The sequence below is a fragment of the Ammospiza nelsoni genome, chromosome 11 (genome assembly GCF_027579445.1).
Source record: "Ammospiza nelsoni isolate bAmmNel1 chromosome 11, bAmmNel1.pri, whole genome shotgun sequence".
Lineage (NCBI taxonomy): Eukaryota > Metazoa > Chordata > Aves > Passeriformes > Passerellidae > Ammospiza > Ammospiza nelsoni.
In genome coordinates this window covers 5,933,781-5,947,789 of record NC_080643.1, presented here as the reverse complement: position 1 = coordinate 5,947,789, position 14,009 = coordinate 5,933,781, and the positions used below count along the sequence as shown (strand labels likewise).

The 14,009-nt window shown below is 41.8% G+C and overlaps 1 protein-coding gene across 1 annotated transcript in view; it reads left to right on the top strand.

Annotated features, from left to right (window-relative positions):
* The first annotated feature begins 409 nt into the window (after positions 1-409).
* SLC25A26 (solute carrier family 25 member 26) overlaps positions 410-14,009 on the top strand; it is an 81,644-nt gene continuing 68,044 nt past the window's right edge. Inside the window, exons 1-3 of the mRNA XM_059480174.1 lie at positions 410-543; positions 3,902-4,058; positions 5,408-5,517. Coding sequence (XP_059336157.1) covers positions 511-543; positions 3,902-4,058; positions 5,408-5,517 — 300 coding nt within the window. The 5' untranslated portion in view covers positions 410-510. The remainder of the gene's footprint in view (positions 544-3,901; positions 4,059-5,407; positions 5,518-14,009) is intronic.

Genomic DNA, 14,009 nt, shown 5'->3' with positions numbered 1-14,009 from the left:
AAACACAAAGTTTTATTGTAGATGTTATCTGACCCAGTTACGTTCACAAAAGGGCAGAAAATTCATCCTGGAGACAGAAAATTCAGCTTGAAGGCATCAACACCAATTGAGGAAAAAGTTGATTTCAGGATTTCAGGACTCTTTTCCTTCAGGATTTAATTTTTTTTCCAGGGCACATGGATAAGCTGTTTGCTTTCCAAACAGATCCCAGGCACCTCTGGCGCACGCACCAGCACCTCAGGGGCTCCAGGGAGAGCCGAAAGCGGCTGTGCCGGTATCGCAGAGCAAACTGTCGCTAAGCGACAACTAATCAACTAATTAATTAACACTTGGCGCTAATTGCCGGGAGCTGCCCGCTGTGCGCATGCGCCGAGTCCCGCGCAGGCGCAGAGATAGCCGCGCCCACGTGACCGCGGGCCGGGACGGCAATATGGCTGCGCCCATGTGTGCGCACGGGGTAGGCCCGGAGTGCCGGGACGGGTCCCGCTGATCCCGGCCCGGCAGCCCTGCATGGAGCCGCGGGAGTCCTGGGCGGCCTTGGCGGTGAGTGAGCGGGTCTGAAATAGGCTGTTATACCCGGTGTGCAGGAGCCCGGTCCGCAAACAGAGTAGGGGTATTTTTAGGGAATATAAATTATGTGTCTCTATTATATGTGTATGTATTGATGTATATTTTTATATATAATATACACACATGTTTTTAAATAATATATATATATGTACATATGTATGCACATATATGTAATATGTATACATATATTTTAAACATATAATATATATGTACATATATATATATTTGCATATATATCGTGTATATATATATATGTGTGTGTGTGTGTGTTTGTGTGTATATGTTTGTGCAGAAAGGGTCTCTGCTTGGCAAATACATAAAAATGTATATTGCCACCACCAAAACTTTTCAGTATTTCTGTCCTTTAACGAATAAAAGCATTAATGTTCATTGGCTACAATTTTCACAGGTTATCTTATTAATTAGTATTGTATCTTGTGTTGGTTAATGAGTCTCTGACTTGCCATGGTAATTAATCCACAGGCTCAGTCTTTCTCTGCCTTTAGGTCAGTGGGTTTCCTGTGATGTGCCCCTGCTGGAATTCCCTTTTGCTCAGTGGGAGCTGATTCTGCTCAGTTGAGGAGCTGTCTTTTATTAATTTCTTCCTTTTCTTTGGGGTTCTGCCAAATGTCCTTGTGGCCCATAAATTCTGCATCCTTTGTCTCCATCAGTGGTACATCCTTCTGCCCTGCATTTGTTAAAATCCCTCTAGGTCTGACGTTATCGAAACATGCAGCCCTGAAATTAGCAATTCTACTGACAAGTATTTTGGCTTTCTAACACAGGACATCACATGGAGCCTGTTGGTTAGTCTGTTTCAACAGTTAACTCCTTTGTTGTTGATCAGGCTGGAAAGTTACAAGGCCCTAACATCAAGGAACATCCTTACTTAGGAAAAATTTTACATATTCCACGTTTTGCAGATGTCCTGCCTGAGCATTGTCAAGGTGCTGAGCTGAGCTGTGCTGAGGGATGGCCACAGTTTGTGGCTTCAGCAGCACTCCAGAGCCACAGGGAGGCCCTGTGGACTCTGTGAAGCACTGCCCTCCCTAAAAACTGCTTTTCCATGTGTGGGCTCAGCAAGGGGGTGAAGCCCAGTCACCACAGCTCCATTGAAAACACCCAGTGGGTTCTGTGTGGAAAATCAGGGATGTAGTGCCTTGGGGAAAGCTGCAGCAGAGGAGAGCTCAGCTGCCTGCCCCAGTGCTCTGAGGCAGGTGGGTGTGAGCAGTGAGGTGGTGCCTCCATGAGCTGGAATTAGGTCCTGGTTTTGCTTGATCATTGTGGTGGAGTTTATGGGGTCATTGCATCTCCTGAGTTGGAAGGGACCCACAAGGATCATCCATCCCAGCTTCTGGGAAAAAAAACCACAGACACTCCTGTGCCCAGGAGCTTTGTCCAAACCCTCCTGGAGCTCTGGCAGCCTCGGGGCTGTGCCCATTCCCTGGGCAGCCTGGGCAGTGCCAGCACCCTCTGGGGTAGAACCTTTCCCTGATTCCAAACTCCTCTGGCACAGCTCCAGCTGCTCCCTGGGTCCTGTCCCTGATCAAGAGCAGAGCTTGGAGCTGCCCCTCCATTACCCTTGTGAGGAAGCTGCAGAGCCCTGTGAGCTCTGATCCTGCTCCATCTCCTGGTGAAGGTTCTTTTGCTAACCCTGCTGTTGCTGACAGCTGGGGGAGGAGATGTGCTCCAGGTGCCTGATGAACCAAAAGCCATTTCTCTTTTCTGCAGTTTTTGCAAACACACAACTATTGTCACCCCCTGGCAGGTGCTCTGTCAGCTACCTCATGAATTTAAATGACATTTAAGATACAGAACTTTGAAAACTTAAAGAAGCAATTAGTAACTTTTGATTCATGTTTTAACAGATGGCCAGATTAAATCTGATTAAGTCTGATCAATGCTATTTTGAGCAGATAAGGATTTTGATGAAAAAGAGTGAAGAAGAATCAATGCATTCAAAATAGCCAACTAGATTAAAAGAGTAATTAACTTATTGATTAAACCTTTAGTGCTAGATAGTGAACACCTCTCTGAATCCTCTGTTACCCTGAAAAAAAATCATTGGTGTAACACACATGTGATTTGTTTTCAGAGTTAAAAATCTCTGCAGCTGTTTTTTGGGATCTATATGAGGTAGCCTTCAAACTGTGTTTTCTGAATAGCTCTGCAGCTAAATAATGTCTCATAATGGATTGATGTTAGCTATTGATGGTGTTTTATTTTGAATCAGTTTTTCTGTTGATTTCAGCCTTTTCCTCATGTTTTTGTGAAATAATTTTTTTCTACAATCAGCCATGTCACGGGGTAATTTAAAAACCCCAAAATCCCACTCATCTAGGAACACAAGTGATGGGAATAGATTGAGCCCTAGTTGAATCAATTTTTTAGGCTTTTATTTTATGAGTTCTTTGGATAAAACTCTTCCCCTTTATGACTTTGAAAACTCCTTTTATTTAATGTGATTTCCAGTACCTTGAGGGAGTCTACAAGAAAGTTGGAGAGAGCGCGTGGTGACAGGACAAGGGGGGACGTCTTCAAACTGACAGAGAGTAGGTTTAGATTAGATTTTAGAGAAAAATTGACTCTGAGGGTGGTGAGGCCCTGGCACAGGGTGCCCAGAGAAGCTGTGGCTGCCCCATCCCTGGAAGTGTCCAAGGACAGGTTAGATAGGGCTTGGGACAACCTGGGATAGTGGAAGGTGTCCCTGCCCATGGCAGGGGGCTGGAATTAGATATTTAAGGTCCCTTCCAATCTAAACCTTTCAATGATTTACCATTTTCTCTTTCTATAGGCTTTTATCAAAAAAGAAATGAAAAAAGATGGCTTACTTTGGGCTTTGTTCAACAAGGCAATGAGAGAGTGTGAATACTTTAAATGAAAACATTTGCTGGAAAAATGTGAATGTGCTTTCTAGGGATGCCTAAGGTGGGGAGTAGAATTGCTTCAGTCTTTCCCTGATTTTATCACTCAAATGCTGTAGAGTTTGGTCATTCTGTGCTGTCTCTTCAAAAGTGACATCCACTGTCTGGCTCTTCTGTGGATGGGGAAGTGTTGCATTGCTTTGCTTGCACTATTCAAAACACTGAGATTGTTTTAAAAATACCTTAAAATGGTTTAAAAGTTGTAATATCTGTTACTTTCTTTTGTTGAATCCTCCTTGTTACAGCTGTGGAAGCTGTTGAGTCTTGTGAAAGACTATCAGCTTATAAACTGACCTCAGGAAGGTTACAGTCAGCAGTGCTTTGAGTTACACATGCCTCAGTTACCCACATAAGCACCACTTATATGAGAATATTAATTCACTTTTTTCCATGGTTTTGTCTTGTAGGCTGGTGGAGTTGCTGGTGTGTGTGTTGACTTGATCCTTTTTCCCCTGGATACTGTAAAAACAAGACTTCAGAGTCCTCAAGGATTTAGGAAAGCTGGTGGCTTTCGTGGCATCTATGCTGGTGTTCCTTCCACTGCAATAGGATCCTTTCCAAATGGTAAATTCTCTTTGGATTGTGCTTTGCCTTCTTTAAGTAGTAATTTGTGTCACATAGGACATTCATGTCTGAAGGCTTCCTCTCCTGTGGGTGCCTTTGAAGAGCAGTTTCTAGAATTCCAGCATTGGGCAAATTTGAACAAGACTGGAGTGAAGGCTGCTGCAGGTTTGCAACCCTGATTCCTTGGAAGCATTTCTGGATATAAGCCTGTCCTTACTTACAGGAGCACACTAAAGCATTTCTGGATTCTGAGGGGAGCTTGTGTCTTGCTTGTCCTGGACGTTTTTGTCGTGATCCACACTCTTTCTTGGCACTGGAAATGAATTTCAAAGTGCTTGAGCACTGCAGGTGTTTGAGTTAATTGCCCTGGGGATGCTCTGCCCATCTCCCCAAAACAGCAACACTTATATTGTAAAGGCATCAGGAAGATTTTTGAATCTAAGGTTTTACAAAAGTAAATACTTTTAGTCCCTGCAGAGAAAAAGCATCTGAAATTCCTCATGCCTTTGTCCATTTTGTCTTTGTAGGGAGGGATGAAAAAACAGCAATCTGTGCTGTAAATGTTAGGAGAACTTTGCTGACAAATCCACTGACACCTTCAGATGTTTGATGTCCTTCATAAGGTGATATTAAAAAATTCAGTTCTTTATCTTGGCTGCTCTGTTATCTCCTTTTGAGGTGATAAGCATCTTTTGATTAGTAGAAGGCAATTCACATGGCCCTTCTCTGCAATTAAAATCTGTTCCCCCTCAAGACATGTCATTTTTTTCAGTATTTACATCTCCAAAATCTGCACTGTAGTTTTATCTTTCCAACGTATGACTGAGAACTGAAATTATCTTTAGGAAAAGGAATAACCCTTAAGGTGTAAGTGCCTTTGTAGTTGACTGTTGCAGTGAATAAACAGCTCAGGTTGCTGTGCTCAGTTTAGTTTTGTTCATTTCTTGTTCATTGCACAGAACTTTTACAAATCCTTCAGAAGCTTGGAAAAATTTTATGGAGCTAAATTCAAAATATTTAGCTGACAATAGCTAGGAAGAAGTTATTAATAAACTGCTACTGAAACAGTTTTGTACATTGCAGGATAACAGAATTGTATCAATTTATGTTTCTTGGGATTGTCTATCTTTTCAATAATCAACTGATTTGTTTGTTCTTCCCTTCTTCCCCCCGTCAAAAAAAACCCATTCATTCAATTCAACCAAGAGGTGATCCCTCTACTCTATCAATGGATATGGAAGATACCAGTTTTTCAAAATGTGCTGTTTTGGTGTAAAAATATCCTGGTTTTAACTACAGCCCTGTGATGGAGGAGCAGTGCAATGATTGCATGTATTCTTGAATTTCAGCTGCTGCTTTTTTTATCACCTACGAGAATGTGAAATCCCTGCTGCCCCATGGATCTTCATCTTACTTGTCCCCTGCAACACACATGGTGGCTGCCTCCCTTGGGGAAGTGGTAAGAAGGAAATTCATCTGTTGTGTGTCCAGGGGAGGGGAGGAAACCATTCAGTTATGGGAACTGAGGTTTGGTGTCATATATTGTGACAGCTCTCACAGCAGCCTGGTTTCTCACTGTTGGCACAGTGTCTGGGGCTGGGTGTTGAGCTCTGAACACCCCAGACTGCTCCTGCCAGCCCTGGCCACCTCTGCTCTCCTGGTTTTGGCACAGTGTGTCCTGATAAAATGGGGAGCAGATGGTCTCTGCAGGTGTGAAGTAAGGAAATGGGCTGTGTGGAGACAAACAGGCTTTTCTGGCTCTTTTGCAACTCAAACTTAGCTGATGCCATGGTGCAGAAGAATCTGTTGTGTCTGTGGTTCCATACTATTTTATGTACTGCTTTTATTAACTGATTTTTTATTTTCTTTCCCATGGGGGCTTAGCTTAGGTGTATGTGGTTACCAGGAGTGTGGAGATGCCATTTATTTCAGCTGAACACCAGGTGCCTCACTACTACAGCAGCACAACCTGGCTATTTCCATGGGAAGCAGCTCAGCTCTCCCTGCTCTCTGTGGGATCAGCTTTGACACCCAAATAATTTTTATTCTTCTGTGGAAATGTTACTGATTAGATTGAATGAGATTTAGCCAGGAAACTTAATTTAACATACCAAGGACATGAAGATAGAGGAGTGCAGCACCTATAACCTCTCTGGTAGGGTAGATAGAAGGTGATAGAGGTAGGGCTGGGTGGGATTTGTTTGTGTTGCTGCCTCAGGTGGATTCTTTCTGAGCTTGGTTAGAGCCTGTGCTGTCAGGTTGTAACTCTTAACTTAAGGCAATGCACAGAACTTATTTCCATGAAGATTCTCTAAAAGCTGTTAGAAATCAGCAGGAGGTGTTTTACCACAAATGCACAGCCCTAAAACTCCTTGTTTGCCTGATGTGTCATGGAACAGCAGAGCCAGGAGGTGTTTAGAGCTTCTCAAGTGCTATTGCAGAATCAAGCAAAATGACAGTGATGCCAGCACTTTGCAATAAAATCCAGCAGAAGAAAAAGTCTCTTCTTTGTGGAATAGGTTATTCATGGTACACTCCCTGTGCCTGTAAGGATCCTGTGAGAAAATCACAATCCAGTAATGGAATCAGCAGTAGCCAAAGCCCAGTTGGCTGCAGATGACTCCTTCCAACAGAGCCTGTTGCCTTTTGTTCCCTGTGCTGGTCTGTGCCCTTTACAGCTCAGGCACTTGCTGTTTTTGTGTTGGGGCTGGCAGAGATGGTGCAGCACAGGTAAATGAGCTGCTCAGTCCCACGTGCTTGGCTCTGACTGCTCTATGTACCATTATACAGAAATGTGTAATGGTAGCCACTGAAATGGCAAAGTGACTTTATCATGTGGGAACTACAATGTTTAACAGCCATTTTCCACCTAATTTTCCTGGTTTTGATAGCTTTTCTTCTCTTGGAGTGATGGGTGTGAGTTGAGGACTAAGCTCTAAAATAACTGAGATAGATAGATAGATAGATAGATACTTAGAGATTTGCTACAACAAATCAGTAATAAACTAGCACAAAGCAAGACCTTCTCATGTATGTTTTATGTAAAGTCTTAGTTGAGCAATAGAAATATATAAACTAGTCCAAATTGCATCAGGGTGAAAGTTATAATTGCAGTTTTATTGATTAGTCATTAAGTTTCAATCAGGGCATTACCACTGGGACTATTATTTTGTCAGTAGTTTTTCTGATAATACGTACTTTTCTTCCATTTTATACTTCATGATTTAAATTGCTTTTCGGTGTGAAGAATTAAGCCAAAGACTGTCATGTTAGGATTCTCAAGGCATGTCTTTGCATTTCCACACTGGTTTTTCACAAAACAGGGAAATTAGAATTTAGAGCAAGAAAGTGTTGATAGATTTCTAGGTTTGCTGCTCTTTCACTGGTGAGTATGAATGAGTCAGATTCCTTCTTGTGCACCAAAAAAATGTGAGTATGTGCAAATCTTAAATGTGTTTGTGGTGACTAATCTGTGTTTTGAATGTGACCTGTTAAAAATAACAGAATAGGTAAAGAGGAAGAGATACAAAGGTTGCTTCAAGATATGATAAAATATATTTGAAAAATCAGTCAAATGGGAACTTAGAGTTTTTGTAACAGCCACTTTCCTGTATTTTTTACAGGCTGTGGAAATTTACAGCAGAAAGAGTCCCCTGGAACTGGTTTGGTCCATTTTTCCAGTTCCAGGCTGGGAGAGACAAAGCCAAGCAATAAAAAGATAGGGGTTGTAGCAGTGTTTTGATTTGTTTGTTTTTTTTTTTTTTTCCTTTTAGGCAGGAGGAATGTAGAAAGCTAATCTCATCTCCCAGAGTGAGATAAAGAAAAGTACATACAAAATCTCACCATGTTAAGCATAATTATTTTTTCCTACAGCTGAATCTCACTGTATAGGGACTCTGAATATCCCCTAATATATTAAAAACTGCTTACAAAGGCACATCCAAAACTCTAGAGGGCAGATACATGGTGTATCATCTCATCAAGGAAGGAGAAGGTTGAAGGATACATGAGCTGGCAATGGGGGAAAAGCCCTCATTATGCCACTTGTGTAACTGAAATCTGGAGATAGAAACCACACTGACTGCATCCAGGAATTTGGAATTTTTCATCTTGACTCTGCTTTGCCCTCTGTGTTTAGTCTGCCTGTATCTTTACAGTGAGCTGCCAAATGTGCTTGGAAAACGTGATATCATAGGGAGTGGAAAGGAAAACCAGATGTTCTGAAATGTTACTTTTAATATTCTAAGGTGGTATAAGTAACTCTGAGAAGGAGCAGCATTTTTAAGTTCCTAGTCTCCATTTTCAGTAGTAACCTGGTGTGTCTTGCAGGCCCAGAGTTAACTGTACAGATTTTTTAATGTCAGTTTAATAGAGTGAGTGTATTAATTACAAGAAATTTTGCTGAAGAGAATTCCCCCTCTGAACCTCTCCCATCAAGCTCCTGCAAATGTGGTTTTATGGGACAAGTTTAAGTTTGTCCCTGTTTGACCAATGAGGTTTCCCTCAGGAATGCCAAACTGGCTGGATTCAGCACAGATAATTTTCCATCTCTTTTCCATGGAGGTGAGAATAAAGTTGCTTGGCTCGCATTCCAGAGAAGGGAGCTGACAACAGCCCTTTCCCATTTAATATTTAGATATTGTTATGGTTACAATATGGGCTTTGCAAGACATTAGTGAAAGTTTTGGGTTGTTGCCTGTAAATTGTGGGTTCACTCTTATCTTTCTGACCTTTTGTTCTGGATTGGCTATTTGTGATAGCATTGTCTTTCTTTTTTTTTCCTACTTTGCAAGACAGCAAACCACCCTGACTTTCAGAGAGGAAGTGAGGGGGAGAACTGAGGACCAGCATGGGAGGGAGATGTCCTGATCTTTTGGCAGCTGGTGGCAATGACCCTGCTCTGGATCTTCACCAGCTGAGGTGATGGAGCTGCTTTTGTCCTTGTGCAAGTTTCTAGAGTACATTAGGATTAAAGGTCTGGAGATTTGAAAGGCTTAAAAATTTGTCACTTCAATGGGGAGAGGAGATCATGTGACTCCACAGGGCAAGGTGAGGACAGGTATTTCAAGGTGAATTCCAAGCTCACTTGGAATTCCAGTGTGTTACCACTTGAGGTACTTCTGTGATAAGAGCAAAGTGTGTGGTTCATCTGTGATTAGCATCTGACCCCTCATATTAATAACTTTGGAATTTTTTAATCTGCTGTTGGGATGTATCAAATAGGAAAACTTCATAATTCAGGAGTTATCTTTCTGGGGAGTTCATTTACCCTTCTCTTCTAGTATGAACTTGTTTCTTAGAAGAAGCAAGCTCAAATACAAGCAAGTTTACAGTTTAACAAATCATGATTCTGTAGAATGACTTTTTGAGTGTGTTTTAATTAAAATAAAAGAGGAAAGTGTATGTTTTACTTTATTTTATGCTTGTGGGGTTTTATTTCTGCACAAAAAGAGGCATTTTAGACATGATGGACAACGCTGTTGTCTATCTCTGTCCACGAATCAGCCACTTCATCCCTCTACCCTGGCAGCATTGTTTGAAACATTTAACCAGTTTCAGTTTAAGGGAAGAGTGGGAATCTCCAAAAGGGTATTGGGGTGGATTCCAGGAGAATAACTGGCTAGGTCAGAGAAGAAAGTTGTTATTAATGCCTGTTCTGAGGAGAAGGCAGAAGCATGAGTCAGACAAATCCGCAGAGTAATGGAATGAAAATCTCCAGCAGGATAATTGGCCAGGGCTTTATAGCATGGTAAGCTCTGCAAGATCAGCTTGCAGGAGCCCAATTTAACAGAGACAAGACAGCCACTCACATCAGACATGAAGTTAAGATTTTAGGTATTTCAAACTCTAAAACTTTCAGTGTTGGAGGATGTGACTTTTCAGTTCAACAGGAAAGTTGGACACTTTAGGGAGAGCTGATTTTAGTTCAGCAAAGAAGAGATAAAGTACTTATTTATAGACTTTGGGCTGATGGCTTTGAATATTTTAGCTATCCCTTTTCTAAAAGCTGAACTAATAAAGGGACAAAATTGTTCTGCATTTTGTGCTTTGTATCCTATCTTCTCTCAAGTAGTGTGGCATGTGCTGGCAGATCATAGCATTCATAAGTAGTGTGCAAATGACAGAAATCTAAGTGTGATGGGACCTTTCCCACAATACTGAAACTTTTTTTTCTATTTTCATTGATCAGTGCCTGTGATTTTAGCTGTGACTGTGCCTTTTGTGCTGTGCAAGTCTGGCTGCACACAGGCTTTGAGAAAGGGAATACTCCAACCCTGGCAAGATGAGCAGTGCAGCAATGTAGGTGGTCTTCTGAATTAATCGTGGTGGGGTTTGAAATATTCATACATGAATCTTTGTGAGGTCAGGTCTGCAATGCAGATGCTTTAGGATTTTTGTCAAATCCTTGTGCAGAAGCAGTGGTTAGGAGATGGTTGGGAAGGTGAGACTGCTGCCTTTGAGAGGTAGTGGAGAAAGAGCAGAGGACGGATGGAAACTCGGAGCAGCGGTTGGGAATTGGTTGTAAATAAAGATGAATGGGGGCATGAATCCACAAATGCTGCCAGCAAATTCATCATACAATTAGAGGCTGAAACAGCAAATTAAGAACTGTCAAATACCCAGCCAGCCACCCATGCTGATCTTCTCTTGTGTGCTCCATGCTAACTGCACATAGTGCATCTTCTTCATCAGCTGCTCTCCCCACACTGCTCTGTGTAACCTGCTCGGTTCAGGGCTTAGAGACCATGCTGCTCTGCAGTACAGCTTGATGGTTTCATGTCTTTTGATCACATGGCTGATTATCAGTTGATTTAGAAATATTTGCAGCTCAGAGTCTCTTCAGAGGAAAGCAAATTTGGATTAAAAAGTTGTAAGTGTAAAGTATTTCCTGATGGATTTCCTGACTTGCTCTACCAGTCAGCTTTGGAAATGTTTGAGACACTTTGGAATAAACTTACCTTAACCAATGTTCTATGCAGAGTTTGTCAGGAATAACTCTGAATAGCTCCATATGTGGACAAGCCCATAATTCTTTAAGTGAAAGGGCTGAAGGAAAGAGTAAGGTATCAATTAAAGGAAAAATACTTAATAAAATAGAATGTAGTTGAAATTTCCATATTCTGGGCCAATGTAACCCCAAGAGAGTGAGCAAATTGCAAAATCCTAGTCTTCTTTCAACAGGAGACTTAATGTGTTTTCAGAAAATCCTGCCTGTGTTCTCTTGCCTGGAATCTCATTACTGTCTGTCCTCCTGTAACTCAGCCTGACCCCACTTGGCTGCTTGGACACAGTTTTATGCTGGATGGGATGCACCACACCACTTCTGCTGAAAGAATGGTTTGGCTGCTGGATTTAATGAGTTTCTTAAGCCTTTTAAAATAAATTTAACAGACTTTCATGGTGAAAGTGTTGCTGGAATAGATTGGATCATGCAGATGGTTCTGTACATTGACTTAAGGGTCTATTTTTCTTAGGTTTTAAGGATTCCTGTCTTTAAATGTGGTAGTAATTTATGACTCAAGCATCCACCGGGTTAAGGAAATTTTTTTTTCAAGTTATTCAGCTGCTTGATTTTGCTGCTGGAGTTTAAACCATCTGCTTGTGATTGTACTGAGGAACTTCAAAATCTCTGGGACACAGTTTGTGCTGGAGAACAAGAGGTGTGTAACATCAGGCTACTTTTGGTAAGCTTTAGATCTAGTTTTTAAAAGGAAACAAAACTCTACATTGCTTAAATGTTAAAAGACCAACTGATTTGTGCAAAGCACAGAAACTTTAAAAACATCTGCAGTGAGAAGTACTTCTGCAGAGAAGTTTTTAGTGTCAGCCTTGTCAGCTTCACAAACTTTCCCTGTTCTCTGCCTGTCAGCTGATGTAACTGGAGTAAGAGTTTCTCCTTGCTGTGAACAGAGCTTGGCACAAATTCCCACTGCTGGAGGACAGAAGTTTTCTGAGGTCTATCTGACATGGCTAAAGGAAAGGTAGGCAGGGAACCCACAGCAGGAATTGCTGGGAATGGATGTGGGCAATTGAAGAGCCATGTGTGGGGAAGGAAATGTGAGAGGGGCAGGAGCCCAGCAGCCCTGAGAGGGCTCCTGAAATGATGGATGATCCCAGCTTGGGGTTTCAGGCAGCTGAGGTGAAAAGGCTCAGCCAGGATGGCCATTGTGGAGCAACAAGTGTGTGGTGCTGCAGATGATGCTGGGAAGCAGGAAGGAGGCAGCTCTGGGAAGGAATAAAAGAGTTGTCAGATTTGGAAATGACAGGATGAAATAAATGTGCAAAACAGCTCTGCAGATTCCAGGTGAAGCCATCTAAGGTGGGAATGTGGAGGAAGTTGAAAGTGTTTGTGTAGAAACTCCGGTTTTCCAAATGCTTGTGACATTTGGTCCCTGTGAATGGTCTCATCTCTGAAATAATATGTTGTTAAGCTCTGGGAGGTGCTGAGATCTGAGGGATCTTGCTGGGTGAGATTGTTCTTTGAAGAAATGTTTCCTGCCAGCATGCAGGGGAACTGCAGTTAAATTAATGAAGACCTTGTTGTGTCAGTCAGAGGAAAAGACTGGACAAAGAGCTTGGCATTGTCTAAACTTTCCCATCCAGAGCCCATTAGTCAAAACTTGTTCTCTCCATGGGGTTTAAATTAGGAGTGGAGTCACCTGTTGATGACCCCAGCAGCTTTACACAGGGCTGAATTTCACTGTGCAGGAAGGGCACTCTGTGCTGTGTGGGGGGAAAATAAGATTTAGCATATTCTGAGGCTGTGTGCTGAAGGTGAACCCTTTCCCTGGGGCTGGCATTTAAAGACAGTGGACAGTACATGCAAGGGGCACTTTCTGTCACCCCTGGAGACAATTCCCTCATTAAAACAGGAGTTAACTCTTCCATTCTGTATTCTCTGGCAGCTGGCACAGCCTGCTGACAAGCACATGTGGAAGGATTTGTTCACAGCTGCAGTTGTGACCCACAGTGAATTACTGACCAGATATATATATATATATATATATATATATATATATATATATATGAGTATATATTTATATAAATGTATATTCTGTCTTGGTCAAAAGTGCAGCAATTATTTAGATGAAGGTTTATTGGTGGTAGAAATGTTTTGGGTCTGTGATTGCAGCAGTTCAGGTGCTCTGTCCAAGGAATATATGAAACCGTGTACATGAATATGAGGATATTTCATGTTCCTCCTCCTTTCTGCTCATTTCCCTGGTGGTGGGAAGGGTGAGGCAGTCCATGTTCCATCTGCAGCTCACAGCTCATGCTCCCTGCTAGCTAATGCTTCCAACCCAAGAGCTGTGACCACAGTTAGAGGTACTTATTTGGAGGATGAAATACTTTGCTAATCTCATAATTTTTCCCTTCTATTGAAGAGAGGCATCTCAGGGAGAGCTGAGGAACCAAGCATAAATTCACAGGGTTTGGAGAGGCATGGAAAGCTGCAGTGCTGAATTCAAGTTTTGCTGAGAGCCTTTGACATGAACCAAGAGGGAAATTTCCCTTTGTTCTCCAGATCCAAAGGAAATCAGTGCCATTTAAGATCTTTCAATTTTAAACTTGCCTGTTATTTTAACAATTCAGTTATCTGAGAAAGGGAAAATGACATTTTTCATATTTCAGATTAAAAATAGTAACTTGCTACTTGGAAGGGAGCATCTGACATAGAAACTGAGACATTCAGATTATGACATATTAACCTATTTGGGAAACTGCATTTTTTTAATATTAAAAAAAACCCAGAAACAAAAAAGCAAACTTGAACTCCAAGGTAGCTTTTGTCTGCAGCAGTATGGTCAGGGCTAACACAGGTTACACTTAAAAACTCCAAAAATGCCAATTTACTGCTGCTTCTCTTTGAACAGAGTCTTAGAGTTGTTCTATTTTTCTTGCTTATTTTACATTCTGTTCAGCAGGCAATCCTTCTGACCTTCAGAAATG